Source organism: Spea bombifrons, chromosome 5 (assembly GCF_027358695.1).
Source record: "Spea bombifrons isolate aSpeBom1 chromosome 5, aSpeBom1.2.pri, whole genome shotgun sequence".
Taxonomy (NCBI): Eukaryota; Metazoa; Chordata; class Amphibia; order Anura; family Pelobatidae; genus Spea; species Spea bombifrons.
The window spans coordinates 99,510,087-99,531,073 of record NC_071091.1 but is presented as its reverse complement, the minus strand read 5'-3'; the positions used below and the strand labels follow the sequence as shown (position 1 = coordinate 99,531,073).

The following is a 20,987-nucleotide window of genomic DNA, read 5'->3' as shown; positions in this document are numbered from 1 at the left end:
ATTTACTACAGTCATTTAAAAAGGGAGCATAGGCCTGAGCTGTATTGGCCCTGGTCTCCACATAGTCCTCTCCCGCGATGTAAGGTGAAGGCACACCTCCAAGGGGGAAAACTCCTCCAAATACAAATACATTTTCCAGAAGTCCAAAGGTATGGCAGCTGTGCTTTTTTACGCAATCACATTAAGGGCTTACATTTAAGCTGCACACATCAAGAAGCTAAGATCTAGTGATATGGTTAGCCTAGGACCATGAGGAAATACTTTCCAATTATCAGTGGGAGCTGATACAACAAAATAACCAAGAATCAAATCATCCAAGGTGAAACAGAGGGGGGGGGCAACTGCAAGAGGCTTATGAATGATATTGCCTAAATATCAGCAAAAACATGCAAAATAGCATGGGTAAGAAGGAGTTAAAAGAAAGAAAAATACGAATGCTTTGAAAGGTTGGAGATGAATGGTTTTAATTGTATGTGTATGGAGAAGGGGCTAATATTGCTGAATGAACTGGATAAGGTAAAAGGTTAATGAAGTAGAAATGAGAAATCATATTAATGAAAAAAGGCTAGTACGACTGAAGTAAACGAGTTGGGAAGAGAAAAAGAAAGGATAGGTCAGGCAGAACTTAGGGGAAGAGCATGGGTCAAAGGAATGCAATCATTATATTGGCTGCGTTAAAAAAGCCAATTTATGCTCACCATTCCCAAGGTACACTGATCCTAACAGTTTGGACCTTCTCACAATCGCTTTTCCTCAAGATTTAATGAGAGAGGGCACGGGAGTATCTCTTCCCCAACTCTTCCACCAGCAAGCTTATTGAACGTACTGTAGAGAATCTTTGTATGACATAACGGGGTTTAATCACTAAGGGAAAACTGGTCAGGAGAGTTTAGGTTTTAACGCCCTTTCTTCATTATTCTTCAGAAAAGACTGGCACTGGCAGGTTCTCTCAGTAAGAAGGGCTGAGCTAACCCTGCATTTTGTATAGGACAATGGGTGAGGAGATGTTATTTATGTAATATATATATATATATATATATATATATATATTATATAAATAACATTTTTTTTTATATGTATATAAATTATATAATGTACACTGAAGTCAAGAAGCTGAAACACAAGTCTCCCTTAGCGAATAAACCCAAATGTCCGTCGTGTCCACAGTGGAACGTACACCTACGTACACCTGACTGTAGCCCATGATGTTCCATGTGTACTGTTATAAACCATATAATCCATGGTTTAAAATAAGAGCACATGTAACAATATTGCATTTAAACACATATGTGTTGTATTCAAACTACAAGACGCAAAATGAAATACAAAAAAAAAATACAATTTGAGAACATTATCTTCAGGACTTTGGACTTTTGGCAAAAATACAGCTGCAAAATATGCAAAGAACTTTTCATCACCATAATTTGCATAATGCAGTATTGTAAACCCTGAAAGTAATAACAGTATCAATTTAAAACTAGCTAAATATGAGAATAAATGTGATTTTCTGTTTTGCGCTCAAGATTATCAAAGATCGTATTTTTTTAACTCCTTATAATCTTCATTAATCTGTAAAAACCTTCTTTACATAGACAGGAATATAATCATTCAAAATCTTTAAGACATACTAACGAGGCTTGTGATAACAAATTCAGGAGATAATTTTCCTTCTGCAAAATGTTTTATTTTCAATATTTAAAGCTCCCTTCGCAGCCTCTGGTATGTGTAATTAATAACACGCTATGTCAGATGCAATTGCATATTTTGTGTTTCTCTTGGCTTGGGGCAAGAGTAAATTACACTTGCACTAATATGATGAAAAATGAATTTAATCAGGTATTTGAGTTTCTGTGTACTGCATATACATTGAAAATGAGCACTTCGGAGTAACCATATACTGTATTCTGACAATGATCGGCATGTATCTCAAGTTTATACATTAACAGTGTTTTTTTCACACATCACATAGATATGGGTGTAAATATAAAAAGTACACCAAACTAGCAATAGAGGAACATGCATGCACAAATTAATAAATAGGAGGAGGTAAACACTAGGTATGTGCAAATGGACCAAAAACGATTCGGACAAATTTGTTTCGGTTAGTTTTTGGCCCATTCCTTTTCAATGAATTACATTCCCTGCAGATTCAGTTTGGTTGCATTTTTAATTCAGCAACAAAATTTGTTCACTCACACTTTTCACTCTTACACTCTCTAAATGTCTCCCTACCTACTCTACTAACCACTTTCACATCTTCTTCATCTTTTATCTCTTCTCTCCTCTCTTCTATCTTTGTCCACATCTCTGCAGACACAACTTGGTGTCGCTTCTGGTGACGTCCTCTCCCTGATCCTGTCACCGAAAACGTAGGCAAATGTGCTGGAGGTTATGTGCCCCTCCCCCCCGATCCTCCAATTTTATTGGATTAATATGATAGAAAAGCAAAACTACGAGCACCTTTATTGCTGCCACCCAAAATGTTCCTTCCATAAAAATGATACTATTTATTAAAAAAACTGGGATTTAACATTAAAAAATGTTAACTCATCAACTAACCAAGTTGACTACACATTAACATAATTTCCCAATCTTGATCCTTAATCTCTGCCCATTCTCCACCCATAATCTACTTACTCCCTACTAAATACCCTCCCAATAGAGTCTCTCTTGGTCTAGCCCTTCCTGTACACTTAGCTAGCCCCTCCCCTAAAAAAGTCACTCCTTAGAAGAGGGAGCGCTCCAGATAGCCTACCTTGTAATTTTCATGAAACGAATATAAATGGACAACTTCAATGCAAGAAGTAGTGAGTTAGAGATTATATTTAACCAGATAGTGTACAGGGTCACCTTCATAATGTATAGTGAATTCAAGGAAATGAAATCGCAACTCAACTGTAAACATTTACATTTTAGCTCTATTTAAGGGAACAAGTGAAAAAAAGCATCAGAACGGAACTAAAGATAATGGCTTATCAATAAGTCATTTTAATGTTTGATGTAAACAACATAAATCTTTAAGAAGGAAACGTGTTTTCATCTGGGTTAATATAACAGCAATATATTAGTTCTCCGCTGACCGCTTCTGTGTTTCTCAGCTCCTCTTCGTCTGAGTTGCTTGTTCTTCTCTCTTCCATCTTCTTTATTTGCTCGCATCTCCACGGACATGACCTATCGGTGAACTCCTGCAAAAATGGCGTAGCTTCCGATGACATTCTACCCCAGTGGAAGGCTCAAGGGAGAGGATGTGGCTGGAAGCTTCCGATAACATCCTCTTCTCTGATTGGAGGATCGAGGGAGAGGGTATGCCTGGAAGCTGTGCCATTTTGCTCACAGAGAACCTCACGTGAACCTCTTCAAAAATGGTAGAGCTTCTAGTGACATCCTCTCCTCAATTGGAGTGCACACTATAATAAGAGTTAAATAAACAAACAACTAGTGTATCTATTTTTTTTTTTATGACATGACAGCTATAGGCAGATGGCTCTTGAGATTAAACACATTTTGACAGTAGTTTGGAGGTAGAAAACATATAAGAACCTGTTATAGTGGAGTATCATTTTCCCCAAAAAACATTTTTATTTTTTTTTTTAATCTCAACGTCGATGTGATATATGGAGAAGGGTGAAGTTTTTTAAGCTCACAAATATGCAGCCGAATGATTTCTATAGAAATCTTTTCCTCAGTCAAGCTTCACATTTCTTCTGCTAGCAATAGCTATATTTTTACTTCTCCTGGGGATTCTTCAAAGCTCATAGACTGCAGTGCCTTGACTGTGATGGTATCTGATGAATTGCCACTGACATGCCTGACATTTGATATGGAACTTCATTGTAAATATTACTTTTGCTTCTTGATATGAAACTCTTCTACTTTAAGTACATTGTTCCCATGAGAGTGTTTTCTTATTCTATGTAGGACCCAAACTTTGTAATGTAGACAGAAAATTTGATCATGTTATACTGATATCTCCCACCACCATATAGGATCCTTTATTCTTTCTAACAATCATATTATAGTATACACACGGTTTCCTACTCAATATCCCATATGGACATCACAGAAGCAGAATAGAATGTTGGTTACATTAAATAATCTTTCCCACAAGAAGACATTGGAAAGAATGCTTAAAATAAAATAAAAATATTTTTTGTTCTTTAAAGATACATCAAATACATATAAGTGTGTACAAAGCCCTGGGCTACATAATTCCAGTCCTCGAGGGCCACAAACAGGCCAGGAATTATGTGTATCCTTGCATAAAAAACAATATATGTTATCAATGCTTAATTGAGATGCCTTCAATCAAACAAAAAACATATACAAAAAATATATACAATAAACAGTGGCCTGTTTTCGGCCCTCAAGGACTAGTTTTCCATGGTACATGTTCTGAGGATCTGTACAAATGCATTAATGTCTAGAATTGCTTAGAACTATTATTTTGAAGAATTTTCTGTGTGTTCAATATGCTGGTTTCCATACTTTTACGGTGTCACTAGAAAAAAAAAAGGTCTGTAATGACTAAAAAATAAACAAGATACTAATTTAAGCCTTTATAACAATATATATTTCTTAAACAACATTGAAAATATATAGATTTTGAAAAATTAAAAAAATATGTTTTCTAGCTGTTTCAGTGATTTATTTTTGTGGAACTTTTTCAAGAACAGAATTATGGTTGTCAATATTTTTTAAATGTAACACAAATTCATGTATAATATAAAGTAAATATTGTATAGAGATTTACTAAGTTAAGTGTATTGTTTTTGAAAGACAAAGAAAGGTTAAACTGAGCTGTCATAATGCATTTAGTTTCGGTATTTTTTCCCAAAATAAAACATGTGTTTCAAATATCTAAAAACAATAAAACCTACCTATTGTTCCTATGTGCCAGTATAATTACACAATAGAATGTATCCTTCTTGTTGCTTACATCGCAGCCTAGAATTACCTCCTGGTGCGTCGTAACATTTGTTGTCGGTGCAAACACCTCTGGTGTTATTTGCGAAAAAAGACCACGCTGACATTTGGACAGTCCGAGCGTCACCCAAATCCAGCAATGTTACCATGAAATGTGCCTTTAATGGAGAAAAGTCATAAGTTTAGCTTGGTTAAGTTATTGATTATATTAATATTATCTTTCATAATAATGCCAGCAATAAATACATTCAAAACTAGGGTATGACAAAACTAGAATTGGCAGACTAAGATGAACCGATACATTACCTAAACTTAATCTTACAGTCTAGAGCATTAAATTAAAAGTAAGGTAATATTATTAAATACTTATCGCTTCTGAAATTTTCCAGCTGTTCTTTTTATCTTTTTATCCACCATTTGAACAGAAATAAATCAAAAATATTGCTTCTCATACCAAAGCAGCTCTCCCGGTAAAAAAGAGTTTTAAACAAACATTAAATTTGTCTTTTCTCTTTTATGAGAGTTGTAATGAATAAAGGTCTCTTTGTTATTATATGAGCAGAACATACAGTTTACTTTTTTCTTTATGCTATATTTTTGCTCCACGGAGAACCCTGATGTATGTCTTAGTTTTGGTGGTTCTTAAGGAGATAATCCTAGAACATAGCCTACTTATTAGTTACACCGTGATGTGGTTTATATGTTAACATACTGAAAAATAATACTTTGGAACGTTAGTATCTATCGGATGCAGACAAATAGGTCTCAGCATATAGTCTAAACTAGAGCACTGTTTATTCACACGCATGGTATATGTCGTATCTATATTTAGGAGCCGTCATTTACCCATCCCCTCTGATTGAAATATAATTACAAAATATTTTTATCTGTAGTCAAAACAGTATTTATATTCTTGGTGTTCTAAGCCTCACCGACACCTTATGAAATGGTCTTGTAGGGACTGTATAGGCATACGCAAGTCTTTGGGTAATATGTGGTAAGTAGGTAGATCTTCTAGGTGAAATGGGCTATCTTTTGAACCACTCAATGCCTAGTCTATTTAGTAAAAATCCAGCACTAAATGTAATCTGTTTTTTTTTTTTTTTCAATAATTTTTATTGAAGTTTTTATTTCATAGACAATAGTAACTTACAATAAACTTTTGAGTTGAAGAAAATGCATTAGAAATGTGTTACAACTGATATTAAATTCCGTATTGGTCTCCAATTATTGAATTGGCTCCCGTACATGAAAATAATAAATGAACGAATATTAAAATAAGAATATATTAGCTGGATACAATATGAAGAGAAAATACTCCTGACTTAGAAAACAAAACCAAAAACCACTGGCCTTGGTAATCTGTTTTTTAAGCATTGGCTGTTCTACGTGTACAATAATGTATTTTTTGTGATGTATTCATTATTCAACAAAACATACATTATGAATATTTTCTTTCTGTTCAGGTTATCTGGAATGAATGTGCCACCTCCAATAATAAGCAACAAGCATTGGCTAAGATTACATTTTGTAACAGATAACAACCATCGATACAGAGGATTCAGTGCACAGTATCAAGGTATGTAGGAATGCCTCTTTCTTTTAATGTCTCTGTTTTATTAGGATGTACTAACCAAAATACAAATACGTTGGCGCGTATGAAGCAAATGTTTTCTAGGCTCCTCTGAGCGTTGTACGTTCTACTGTTAATTACCAAAAACAGACAATTATCATCGCTAGTTTGCAAAGACATTTCAATATGATTTCTATATATTTTACTGACACTTTTTAGGTTGCAAAAAAAAAAAATCTGTCGCAAGCAATCAGAAAAGAAATAATTGCTATATATATTCATTCCATTTAGTCATTCCCAAGAAGGCGGTTTTACCAATGACATAAGAATTTAAAACTCTTATATTTTACTTTTCTTCTTTTATTTTTTTTTTAATGATAATCGTGATACATAAAGAGATTATGATCAACGTTCCAGATTATAATACGAATATATAAAAAACAACAAACCTTAAAAATGGTTTCTATTTTTATCATTTCTTACTTATTGGTTGCTGTCTTTCAAAAGCCATTGTTCATGTGGATTGCTCTTCAACACACTAACATTGAATATAATGTGATTTCATATCTTTCCAATATGTTGTGGGTTGTAGTTCATGCTTTTGAGCCAGCAGAACAGCTTTATTTTTTTTATTTTTTCTTAAAGCTAATAAATTTTTTTCATTGGTTTAGATGGTGCACAAATATTTGTTTATCCAATTACCAAATTAATTACATCTTTTAGTGGACTATATTTTCCTACATGTTAAAATATAATAGCTCACATGCACTTGCATCTTAAGATATATAATTAAGTTAATTTCTAATTAATAAAAACGATCTCTATAAGGACCCATTTACATGGTTTATTCTTTTCATGTTGGCTAAGAGAGAATATAGAAACACAACAATTATTACTGAGTAGTTACGGCAATCTTTGCTGTGCACATAATCGCTTTCTCCATTCTTTGTATTAACTAAGAGCACTGCTTCATCCTGATGAACAGAACTAAGCTACTTAACGTTAAGAGGATACACATTATACATTATGACCCCCCTAATGTATCTACCGATCTATCTGTTAAGGGATACAGACTGGTTTGGCCAAGCTCAGCGAGAGGAGTAAGAGTATGACCCATACCTTATCTGACAATATTTAAAATGCTTCTCTCTACGGCAGTAGCTCCTTCTTTTAAGACACTAGCAATGGCAAATAAAATCATGATTTTTCTCATCCACCTTTGATAGATAGGTAGATAGATAGATAGGTAGATAAATAGATAGAAAGGTAGATAAATAGATAGATAGGTAGATAGATAGATAGATAGATAGATAGATAGATAGATAGATAGATAGATATATTAGATAGATGATAGGTAGATAAATAGATAGATAGGTAGATAGATAGATAGATATATTAGATAGATGATAGATAAATAGATAGATAGGTAGATAGATACTGTAGATGGATATAAGTAAATAGCCATTCAAACTAATATTACTGAAGGTAAATAGCATTGTTGGGAGAAAATATTTCAATAATAATAAGTTTCAAAATGATAAACATTTGTCCCCTATCTTTTTGTTATTAGGAGTGCAATACTTTCGAAACGTTAATATTCTTCCTAAAATACACATTTAACAATTTATTTTTCTGGCTGTGATCAACTTTAGAGTCATTAAAATAAATACTCTTTTTCTCAAATATAAAATCTACAAAACAATAACCAAAATATTCTTGTGTATTATATATACAAAAAAAATAGGATTATTGGAATAAATGTGCATATACTAAAAAAAAATATATATATATAATCAGACATTATCTTTATGTGTATCAATCAGTTCAAGAAAAACATCCATCTGTGGTCTAGTCATTATTTTATATTAATGGTATATTTAATACGTTATTATTGTATTATATAACACATTGTGTATTATTATGATTATCATTATTATAAATTAAATAATTGTACGTTTTTTTTTACTCTTTGGCCCCTACCTTTTTGCCAGCTCCCCGCTGGATCTATTGTTAGGAAAAGTGCTTTAGTGAGCGAATAATAATGTCAATAATAATAATATTAATAATAATAATAATAAAAAAACATTAAAAAGAAAAGATTATTGGAATTTGTTCCATCTTAAAATTCAGAAATAAAAATGATTACATGCAATATTTCTGTATCTGTATATCTGTTTCCTCATTTCACATTCTGTTAGAGTAGGTGTCTTGTTGTTTTGTATGCATTAATGGAATACTAAAGAAAAATGGAAGAAAAAAAGTTTTATATAATAGAATGTCGTATGTGCAACAATACAGCCAATGAAAATGTTACTGTATTTAGAATAAATATTTACTGATGTGACCAATTAGAGCTGTGTAAAATTTTATTAAGGAATATTTTGCCAAATAACTAATAAAACTATATTATTTTCACTACTTATTTCTACCATATTTTTTATCTCATTATTTTTTTTGTGTGTGTGTGTTCGGTGACATTTCTCATGATTGAATAAACAATGCAGAAAAAGTGTATTGCATTTCGTCTAGCGTATTTGACCTGAAGATAAGGATCATTATAAATAATAATTTGGGAGACATACTGTACAAACTTTGTACTATTAGGATAATATTAGCACTAAAAATATGGAAATATTTGTTCCAATAATCTGAGAACTCTTAAGTGCCTACGTCTGATACCCTCCAGACTTTTTAATACTTAAAAAAAAAAAAAAAAAAAAAAAAACATAGACACAAAATGTTAATGAACAGAAAACCTATGAGCATGAGATGGATTCTGTAAAATAATAAATGCTTCAAGTAGTCTCCCAAATGTTTTTCAATAGAGTTGTTCTCCTGCCCCTCCGTACCATGCCAACTCACCACTGCCCTCCAGCTTGCATAAAGGGCATGCTTATTGCCATATGTGGCAGGAACTATTGTCATACGTTGGTGCTAGCCCCAAACTCCTTTAATTTGTATTGGTTTAGGAGGTGAAATGGGTGAGAAGTTGGTGTGCCGTGACCCTAGAGCCAAAAAAGAGGTGCTTCAGCTGGAGGCTCTGGGCAAATCCCAGAGAGTTTCCATGCATGATTATGTGCTGTTACCATGCCTGGGTGCACTTTGGATTTTCCCCAAATGCTGTGGGCATCAAATCGGGGGGGGGGGGGGTCAGCATTTGTCCTGGTGGGTGGAAGGGCATTTAACTTTGCCCATTTTTACCCTGGCTTTATTTCTCTTATGCCCTCTCATGCTTATTGGTTGCTAGCCCTACTTCTGTGCACAGCTAGCCCTGTCCCCCCAACTCATTTGCCCCTTCTACCCCTCGTTAGCAGCAGCAAAATGAAAATCTGAAAAACTATTCCTGGAATGTCCTTATAAATGTCTTTTACACTATATATGTGTATGTTTTGAATGCTTAGGTAGTTTGGAGGTTCTCACAATGAAGCTGCGTAACCTTTTGCTTATTTTTATTTTTTTTTACTCATATTCTTTGATAGTTTGATTATATCTTACTGACTGGTCATTTATGCCTTTTACTTTGACATGTGACCTGATCTAATTCAGTATTCTGTACATATTTATTGGGACTTACATCTATTGTTCCAGTATATGGACCTACCAAAATGGGTACATATATCTAACATATAATGGGTTAAGATGTGTATATAACACTTCAACTTTTAAAGTATATTTTAAAAAAGGCTGATCAGGTATTAATTTTTTTTATAGCTAGAAACCCAAAATACCAAATTAATATTTGGCGCAACATATTACAATCCAATATTCAAACCAGTATACTATATTTTACATAAACAATCAAGTACGTGGTTTTGGCCGCAATCACAGTCATGGTAGATGAGAAACTTCATTTAATTGGAAAACTTTCACAAGTAAAATAACAGAAAATATTTAGTGTAATAAACCTCGATGTCATTAGCATACAAACTTCCCTGCTGTCTTTGAATTATCTTTTCAAAACACTGAGTATCGTTGGAATTAAACTGAAGTAGCCAGCATTTTAGGGCAAGAACAATTTACTGCACAAATTGCATCATTAGGTTTCTCCTGGTCTTAAAGCCACCTTGCTTTGGAGACTGGAATCTATCAGAGAGACTCATTTTACTATGCATAGTTTATTAGCGACAGTCTATAACCATATCTATTATTTACTATATTGTTTCTTTTTTGTAATAAACATACAGTTGATTCTTATGTTTAGTATTGCAAGGCTTTTGAAAACCACTTGGAGAGCATTCAAGATCAAACTTTGGTTTGTTTTCCACTGCTGAACATACTTTTCATGACGTGAAAAATGTACCATCCATTACTTTGTTCAAAGTGTTATTCCAACTGGCCATCTGGCCATCTGGCTAGTGGTCGCACACTCACCAAATCTACCTCTCTAGCAGCAGATTGGGTGCTGCGGCATGCGAACAATGGCTGGAAATGCTTGGCTGCCGATTTATAGTGCCAGAGCCACTTCTAGAGGGCCATCAAGGATAAGTAAAATGCCTGTACTTAGTAACCAGTGTGTTTGACAGCTCTTATAGAAGTAATTCTGCGAGGGAGCTATCAAAAACAATCAAAAATAATAATTAGCAGCTATGGGCAATTTTGTTTTTTAAGACATTAAAATAGGTTCTTTCATCAGCAACAGTGATAGGCCAAGAAGAAGCACCTTTTATAAAGACGGAACTCCATGTGCTGACTGCATGGATTCAAGTCTAAATGACAAACGTCCCCATTTCCCAGAATCTAAAAGAAGTATTGAACAATTTCCAGCAGATTTATCATCACATGACCTACTTAAGATGTTTTGCACTGCAGATTTAGTCAATGCTCAGAGAATGTTTTGTCTCATAGCCAGACAAATTCCCTTATGGTCCTTGAAAAGTTGATCATAAAGAACAGCAAAAAAGAAATGCATAAATATTAAAAAAATTAATTTTTATGATCAGTGATTCTTATGGATCCTGTTCATAACTAATTTCTATCAGTTTTATTATTATTTATTAAATAGCTAAATATCTTATTTTTTATTTTAAACCCCCTCTGCGTAGCATCGGAAGCCCATATAATCAAGTCTAACCGTTGCAACAATTCCATTTTGATAACAAGCACAGCTGTCTCGGTTCCCAAGGGGCATCCGTGATATGTATGCGAGTTTTGAAAAATAGGTATGGTGATAATCTTATAGACCGGCGGAAGTAAATTAGCTGCCAGTGTGCCTATATGACGATTATTAGCATTTCCTACAGAAAGGGTTTTTATTTTGGGATCAGTATTGTAAGAAAAATATGGCAGTCATATTGCCTCTAGGATATTGAGTATAATATACCATGCTGCAAATTACTGGCAACCATAAGGATTTTTTTGGGGGGAGGGGAATAAAGAAATTATAGCAATTTTTTTCCGAGGTTGTTTTCCTGACCGTGAATCATGAAGTGTTGCATGTTGATAAGTACATATCCCCCGAGTACTCTCAGTTCATTGTATGTTGAAAGGTTATGAGACTGTTGTTACAGATACTCATGTGCAGAATTTATGATTGTGCATTAGAACATAAAATAGGTCTATTTGTGTCAACATTATAAACAAAAGTATAGTCATTCATCATAGAAATGCCATTTATTCAGCACTTGGCTTCTTCAGATAGATAATTGGAGAAATGGGGAAGAGATAAAAGCAGAAAGAAGGCAGCATCAAGAGAGCTTAAGAGATAACATGGACTATTTATACACATGAAGTAGAGAACCACAGGATTTGCATTGATATCAGGCCTTATTACAAGCAGAACTTGTCTCTAGGTTTAGGAGCCAGGGAAAGATTTTTCAGGAAACCCCTTGAAAATGTTAGGTGCCAAAATGAAACAGCACTTGAAGAACAATACAAAATAAATACAAAAAAGTTAACAATAACGGTGCTTCCCCAATACTTCCCCGAAAGTGTCCTTATTCTCGAGATGAGAGAGTGAAATGTACCCATACCTAGAAATTTCCTAAGGAATACTACAGGGAAGGAGCTAGCCATCCACAGGGGTTGGCAGTCAAGTCAGGACTTCAAGGAATCAACCAAAGGAAAGGAGGAAGGACAGGGGACCAATCACCAACAACCATAACACAACGCTGGCCAATAGACTTGAGGTTTGGCAGATGGACCAGAGTTCCTGATTTACCAAGCTATGCTGGATATGTTGTAGCCCAGGAATCTATATAGCAGGGGCAATTAACACCCCAACTGTTCCATGGCTCATGCTACGCATGGAGAAGGGAGTGTGAGAATAGAGCAGTCTATTAAATTACCCCAAACCCATTTACAACACAAAACAGACATTCAAAAACCTAAATTGAACTGCATTTTGTAGAAAAATGAAAACCTGCTGTAAAGTAATAGATTAACATAGTGCTATGAGGAGCTCACAAACATATATGTCACATTTAATACATATTTAAATTAGACTTGTGCACCTGGATTGCAAATTTAAAGAATTTTAGTAAATTTAGTGTTTCATTTGAACCCCCGTAAACGAGGCCAGAGGCGCTACAAATCGGGCATAAATTAAGCAAAAAGCTAAGAATTTGTATCCAAAATTCGTAGGTCCACTCACACTCTCTCACTCACACTCTCTCACTCACACTCTCATTCTCGTTCACTCTCTCTTTTGCGATAAGGCTAGCCATATCTCACACTCAGCTCCGCCATGCACTGGTAAATGCAGGTTAGCTCTGCCATAATGTAAAGCCAATCCCAAGAAGAATATGAGCTCCGAGTAGCCTCTCTGCTATGTTCCCAGGTATGATGAGATTTGCTTGAACGTTCTAGCAATTGTGAAATGACAGTCTGACTACATATATTGTAGACACATGCTTCTCCATTATTGATTTTGCCATAAAAAATGTGTAGAAACAAAACATGATATAACCCACAAATAAACACAATCACTTAGAGAACAAAATTATAGTTGCTTATATGGATTATTATATAAATTAGTTTTCAATTTTGAAACTTTGACAAAATTAAGCACTTTACAGCTATATAAAAACCAAATTATACACAAGTTATCTGTATTGATGTGTGTATTGTTCGTATCATTGGTAATGATTGTGACTTTATAATTAACTATGCCCTGTGGCTCTTCACAACCTTTACAAATGGAAATCAGGTCAATGAAACAGTTGTAAATACAACCGTTCCTTGGAGTCAGTATTCCAATGTGATATTTTTAAAGGAAAGTGAGAAATGATCTCAAATATTTTTTGTCTGAAACAGAACATTAATAATTCTGTAGCTGTTTTTTCCAACACATTCACAGAGTGAAAGAACATATTGTCAGCGTCACACAGTCTAGAACTAACTCCTTCCTATTCTACACGGCTGTGGTTTTATATATATATATATATATATATATATATATATATATATATAAATATATATATAAATATTGCCAAATGGTGCTTTTGCTGCCAGTATGTTATGGTTGATATCCCTGTTTAACCCCTTCGAGACCGGCATTTGGGTACTGCGTCTTCACTTGAAGACCGCGTACCCATTTAAATTTCCTAGTTCCGTACACCCGATTCGCTTCAGAAGCGAAGCTGAGGGGGATTAGCTGTCATGGATCGCAGGGGTCACCCAACGGTCAGTAGCAGCCATCCCCTTGCGATCCCAGCGTTCAGAGCGGCGCTGGATCGTGCATCGTCAATGATGTACCTGGTACGTCCCGGTCTGCTGACCAGGAAGTACCATGTACGTCCCTGTCTTAAAAGGGTTAAATGCAGGTGGATCAATTAAATGTATCTTTAGATAACGCCAAGAGAAGGTTTTCATGAGGACCAGTATTGGAGCCATTTGTTTATCACATTTGTTGAGGAACTACATAAATTTTTCATGATGGGCTATTAAAGAGTTAATATTTCAAGAGTCTCAGGGTCAGCTAATATAGAAGTTTCCCAGGTATGATAATGACTACTCACAAATGTACTGCGGGTGTTCACACAGTTTGGAATGGATAGATGCATTAGTGCCATGCTGTAAATATTAAAAGCACAATTTTGAGTTTCTGGAGGCTGAGATAAGCATTATTGCTTTCTAATTTCTTTCTTAAGGGCACAATCAACCTTACAGATTAAAATGCCTTTTAAATGGGTTTTATTTCCGAAAACATGCTTTTATTAAAAATAATTACATAATCCGACCATCCTAGGTAAAAATGTAACAGAAAAACATTCTGTAGGACTTTACAACAATTATTTTTTGGTGTTGTGTAGACACCATTATTTAGTCAATACTTTATCCAAGTATACTAGTGTCATACGCTTTCATGAGACAATTTTATTGTATATTTAATAAATAATATATTTGTTATAAATGATGATATGCCGTGTTTGAGAGTACTGACATAGGCATAATATTGATCTTGCTAGGTGACTAACCATTCCTGCATGGTAGCCACAATACTACCCTCCATGGGATATAAATACATACGTGTATGTGTGTATATATATATATGTAGTAAAACTACTGAATGAACTTCAGTGATCAGGACATGTTAGAGTCATGTATGAGTTACCTCTTGCATTGAATATAAGATAAAAGGTCTTTATCTGAAAGATGAGTGCAAACATTGTGTGAGGAATATAAGAGTCATTTGAAAATATTCTTGTATCAGGACATACTATGCCATCCTCGCAAAAGTGGCCAGAATGTATAAAAGTCCTTTAGTCCATGGCCAGGAAAGCAGGTTATCAGCTGAAAGCTCCGTTATAGCAATGGGACATTCCTTTCTGGCAACTGGAAAGGCTGAGATCAAGAACTAGGAGAGTGAATTGAGGCTTGCTTCCAAAAACAATAATATAAATAAAAACCTAATAAATAAAAACCTGACATCAATGAAAAGCAAGATGAAACTTGATGACATCATGATTCCTTTACAGAAAACCACAATTGTAGTATTGAAGTCTACACCGGCATGGTTAGACCCAATAATCTAGATGACTTCACATGTAGGTGTAGAATTCCATAACATATATGGAAGTTGTCTGATAGAGGTAGTAACCAATAGCTTCAGCAGCTAATTTTTCCAAAGGAAAATACGCATAATGGTCATGGGCAAGCAGAAGTCTTGGACATTCTAAATATAAGTAGATAGCCCAAAAGGATGGAAACAACTCAAGAAACAAACTGGCAAAACCAAGATAAGACTAACAAGATATTGCCAACCAAATTAGTAAAGGACTGACTGAAAAGCATGAGTACTGCACCAAGGATATACTTACAGAAAGTAAGCAACAATGAGCTCCAGGAAAACACAAGTCAAACAAGAGAACACTTCAAAGAATAGAAACAAAACTCCACCTGAGTGAATGAAGATAAAAGAACAAAAGGTGGATCAGGGTAACATCAATCAGGATGGAAACTCATGTAAAATCACATCTCCCTGTTGAATCTACACATTGAGATTTTCAAAATCAAAGATAAATATTGTCAGAACAAATGATTTCATTATTTCGTCCTCTTTGGCTCTGTGTTCCACCATATTGTGAGGGCATCTTTGATCCTACAAATTTCGGAAAATGGCCTTTTAGATGAGAGTGGTTAAAATAATTAATGGGAATGCACATGGATGCCAATTAGAATAACAATACAACAATACATAGTCATGTCAATACAATTTATAAGTCTGTATAACTAAAACTAGTGTTACCGCAATGTATCATGTACAGCTATAGAAAGAATGATATCGTATTAAACAAACAACCATCATTAGCTGGAAGCAAAATGAGGATAAACATTCAGATATCATTTCAAAGCAAACTCTTAAAACATTCTACAATAAATTAGTTACACCGTTTTGTTATTTGGATCAATGGCTAACAAAGCAGAAAGAAAGAAGAAAAGGGTCATGTGTTTACTTTTTAATTAATTACATTTTATTTTTTAAGCTGTAAGCATTAGGGTCATTTTGTTCAAATGAAATCGCAGAGGGATATAAGTAGAAAGTTTGAAAAGGGTTCTTATACCTTTTAGCAACCAGTGGGCCAATTAGCTATGACGATAGGACAACTTTTTTTTTTTTTATCTTCCTGCCATATTAATCAAAGGATTAACTGATATATTCCTATGGATTTTAAAAACAGCATAAATATTGCTGCAATTCCTTATAAAATTAGCTTCACCAAACCACTTTCCCGAACTTCATTATATTTTCTAAATTATTTAATTTTTTGGATAATATTTCCCCCCTCTGGTGTTAACCTTTCTTTTAATGTGAAAGGTAATTGCCACTTCTGAAATAAAACTGGAATTGAATCCTGGGGGGATATAGTTGGGGACTGTACTTTTATTAACCCTGAATTATCATGCACGGGGGGGCAGCAATCATCACCTCTCTGGTGTTAATAGAGGCTCCTAGGAACCCACATTTAATTTTTTATTTTTTGTTTATTTTATATTAAATCCCTAGAGGGGAAGAGGGACTTGGTTACTAACATTTTGCAAGTTTTGTGCAAGGGCATGAGAATTTTTATGCAGCTCACATGCCCTCGTGTTAATCTGCATTTTATGGAATATGCAAATAATTTTGTGAGTCTTAGTAGGCAAGGACACAGTTCAGTCCAGTTAACCCTTGGATAGACACGAACAGACCCGATAGTTTGTGTAAAAGCATTTCATTGTTCAATAAGGCTGCTATTACAAATACATTAGTGCAACGTGGTGGCTCTTATAGCACAGGACTTATAATTAAAGTTTTTATATGATTGCTTAAAAGTAACAACACTATGTTGTATATAAATATTAGAGATAATATCAGGTATAATATAATAATATCACCTTCAAATGCACACAGACGTTGGATCCCCGTTATATTCTAAACATAAGGGATATGTAATTGAAAGGAACTCATCAGGGTCGGACTGGGGATGACAATTTAAACATTTCCGATGAAACGTGTGAATTGATTCGGTTTGGATTATATAAATCTAAAATGTGGCAGATACTGCAGATCCTGCAGTTGGTCAGTTTTTTCTTTCCCCGTTTCATTCGGATCCTCTCTGTCTGAAGCTGTTATTCCTTAAAGACTACAAGCTGTTCTTTCACATCACAGCTGCCAAACAGCATAAGTATGATACATTGTCTTCACAGAACGCGCGCTATGTCCTCTGCATCTCCTTTGGACACTGCTATTGACTATAATGCTTTTTTTTTCTTTGAAAGATACAGCGTGTTATATGCAACCTACAGCCCTCCTTATTTGATTTTGGGCTTTACAAATGCACTGTTTCAAGATCAAAATTGAGTACTGTACAGTTCTTTGCTGAAGCACTAGTGTCTCAAGACCAGCGTTGCTCAACTGAAAAATAAAACAATGGAAAACACTGTTTTAAACAAATTTATTTTCATCATACATTTTTCTTAAATTTTGAGCACACGGGAAGCATTTGCATGTAATAACATCCCCAGCATTTTGTATATTAGACCCGTCTCCCATGGTTTAGCTATATATATATATATATATATATATATATATATATATATATATATATATATATAAAAACACTTCGGCATCAGGTAGATAAATGTGTAATGGATTGGCTACCAGGCTGAAGTACAACACTTTAATTTTTAATTTCAGCTTCTGGTACATTTTAACCCCTTACGTTGTCTTATATAAAAGAACACCGTATCCTATTTTAGACATTAATACTATTCTTTTAGTCCTTTCATTTATGCACATATGTTATTGTTCCATGCCTTCTTTACAGTTTAAATTCCATGGAAACCTTAATAAATCCACATTACTTTAAGTATAACAAATACTGAATAGAGGATTTCCACGACTGGGGTTGTTACCTCTTTCATGGTCTCAGCTTGATGGCCTGAATTTAGTGTCAGGGATAAATATATCACAAGTAACTAATAGCAATACTCAGATTGCAAAAGAAAAAGTGAGATAAACACTGACCTATTTTTATCTCATTTAATAAATATAAGCCGATATATCCTATTTTTTTATTTGATTTTTAAATGGGTCTAGATGTTCCTCCTGACATTCCTCTCCTGACATTCCTTCGTATCATTAACAAATAAACCATGGCATCTGATCAAAATAACCCAACTCATTTAAAATTGCCAAGTAACCTGATTTTTTTTTTACTATTACTTTTAGATCATTTCAGAGTCATCTTTTGGAGTAAACTAGGAAACGTGCTGTTAAACAAGCACTATTTTTTTGTGGATTCAGCCTCTGGGTTAATGTAATTGACCCAGCAAGTAACAGGAGATGAGCTGATGGAAGAAAGTAGTTTAGATCAGTTAATAAGGCAATAGAAAAGTTGAAAATAGCTGGGCAATGAGATCAAATTACAGAGCAACATCTGAACAAGTACAGGAGTCCTAGGGTTAAAGAAGCCAGCATATCAAAATACCCAGGATATGGACAGATGACATAATAATCTGAAGGGTATGTTATCAGCATGATAAAAAGTTAACAAGGAACCACAAATGGTCAGATACAGAGGAGTTTATTCACTAAAGGGATACTTGGCAGGAAATTGCCGGAGATTTGTGGTCCAACACTGCCAGGTTTCTCCAGCAAGATGGCCTGAGCTGGCCTTGCATAATGTATATCCGATGTAAGATCACATATTTAACTATTATATATTATACAGGGCCGGCCAAGCCCTTCCTGTAGCAGAAGCTCAATGGGGTTGGCCCTCCATCATGAATAGTGAAGTTAAGAAGTTGAAACCACAGCTCTCCTCCAAACTCTCCTGACAATGATCTCTTTAGTGAATAAGCCTTAGAGTATTGAGACAAACGCTTTATGATACAGTAAAATGTCAGAGTCAGAGCTGTGACTGCACATAGAGGAAGACTTTGGGTTCAAAACTACAAGATGTATGTCTTGATGGGCTCTTACCTCTAATTTTTTGTTTTGTTTAACTGTTATTTTAATCATTCTTTTCAATCGTATTCTTTGTGTGATTATAGGCTATGGGTTTATAGATAATTAACTATATCTCCATATACCATCCTTCATATGACTAGCTAGTTATAATTATGTTGCTTTTTTATATATTGCTATGTCCTTATGTTTCAATATAAGAGAAAATGCTTTGTGCCATGAAGCTTCGGAAATACAGCTAACTGAATCCAAGATTTAGAAAAATTGTATTCTTTTCCTATGCCTTATCCAAAAAAATGTGCAGTTAAGTAAATGTTGTTTAACTGATGTGTCCGGATCCCCTGCGCTGGCATACCTTTTTTTTGCCAAATTCCAATCAAATCAGAAGGAGAAAATCCAGCTGGTGGCCTGAATTCTGTCTAAGTTTACCACTCAGCTGCCCGCTGTGCTAATTTATACAGCTATACAGCAAGATAACCTTTTGTCATCAGAACACTGTAATGAAGAAACCGCAAAAAGAAAGAGAAAACATTTCAAACTTCAAAAGTATATTTTTCATGAACCAATATTTAAAAAGATAGTTTTCTATATGTAAACCTTGTAGACCACATATGTCATTAATTATGCTTGCATATAGATTAAAGTAGTCAAAACTGTATTGTCACACTCATATTCATTTTCTTTACAATTTAATATATACACCGAGAGATGTAGCTTCGACTCACGGGCCAGGCTCTTGCAAGCTTACAGTCTAGTCGGTTGAGGGAGAAGCAAAACAATAGGAAAGCACTGCTTGGATGGGGATGAGTTGGGGATGGGGTCAAGTCAGGATGAGCTGTTGAGGTTGTTGGTCGTTCTGATGGCTTAGACAGCATGCTAGCTGAGAGTGTTATGAGGAAAGGTTGTACACTTCTTGAAAAAGGTGGATTTTCATGCAGCTTTTGAAAGTCGCGTATGAGGGAGAAAGTCTAATAGAACAAGGAAGGCAATTCCAGAGAAGGGGTAGGATGAGTGAATTCCTGGATGCTGGACTGGGAAGAGGCAATGGTTGGAAAGGTGGAGAACTGAAGTACAGGAATATAGCATTTAATTCGTTTGTGTACAAAGTTGTTCCATAAACATGAGTTCCTCCACAGATGCATTGCAGTTGTCTGGTCTGCAGAGGCATCACTAGGGGCTACTGGGGCTGAAGTCTCAACTACATAACCCCTTATGGAGACTCTGGGGCTAAAGCATTATCTTCTACCCACCACTCCCTTTTTTCTTTTCCCTCCTTTTTCTATATCGCATCTCTCCCAGTTTACTGTATCTCTCTTTACTCCCTACATCTCCCCTTTCTCTTCTATCTCTCCCATTTTTCTTTATCTCATTTCTCCCTTTTATCTTGATATCTCATCCTCCTCTTTCACTTCATCTCTCCTTTTTCTCCCTATCTCTCCATTCCCTCTTTTCTCATTGCCTCTCCCACTTTCACCATCTCACTTTATCTGATCTCTCCCCTTTCTCTTTACCTCTTTTCTTTCTCATTCCTTCTCATTATCATTAATCCTCATTACGTTATTTCTTTTACTCCATACATCTTCCCTTTTTTATTTATCTTGTCCC

General features: G+C 34.8%; 1 protein-coding gene across 1 annotated transcript in view; it reads left to right on the top strand.

The window, feature by feature from the left end:
- CSMD3 (CUB and Sushi multiple domains 3) overlaps positions 1-20,987 on the top strand; it is a 445,444-nt gene that overhangs the window by 157,651 nt on the left and 266,806 nt on the right. The window contains exon 6 of the mRNA XM_053466566.1: positions 6,390-6,502. Coding sequence (XP_053322541.1) covers positions 6,390-6,502 — 113 coding nt within the window. The remainder of the gene's footprint in view (positions 1-6,389; positions 6,503-20,987) is intronic.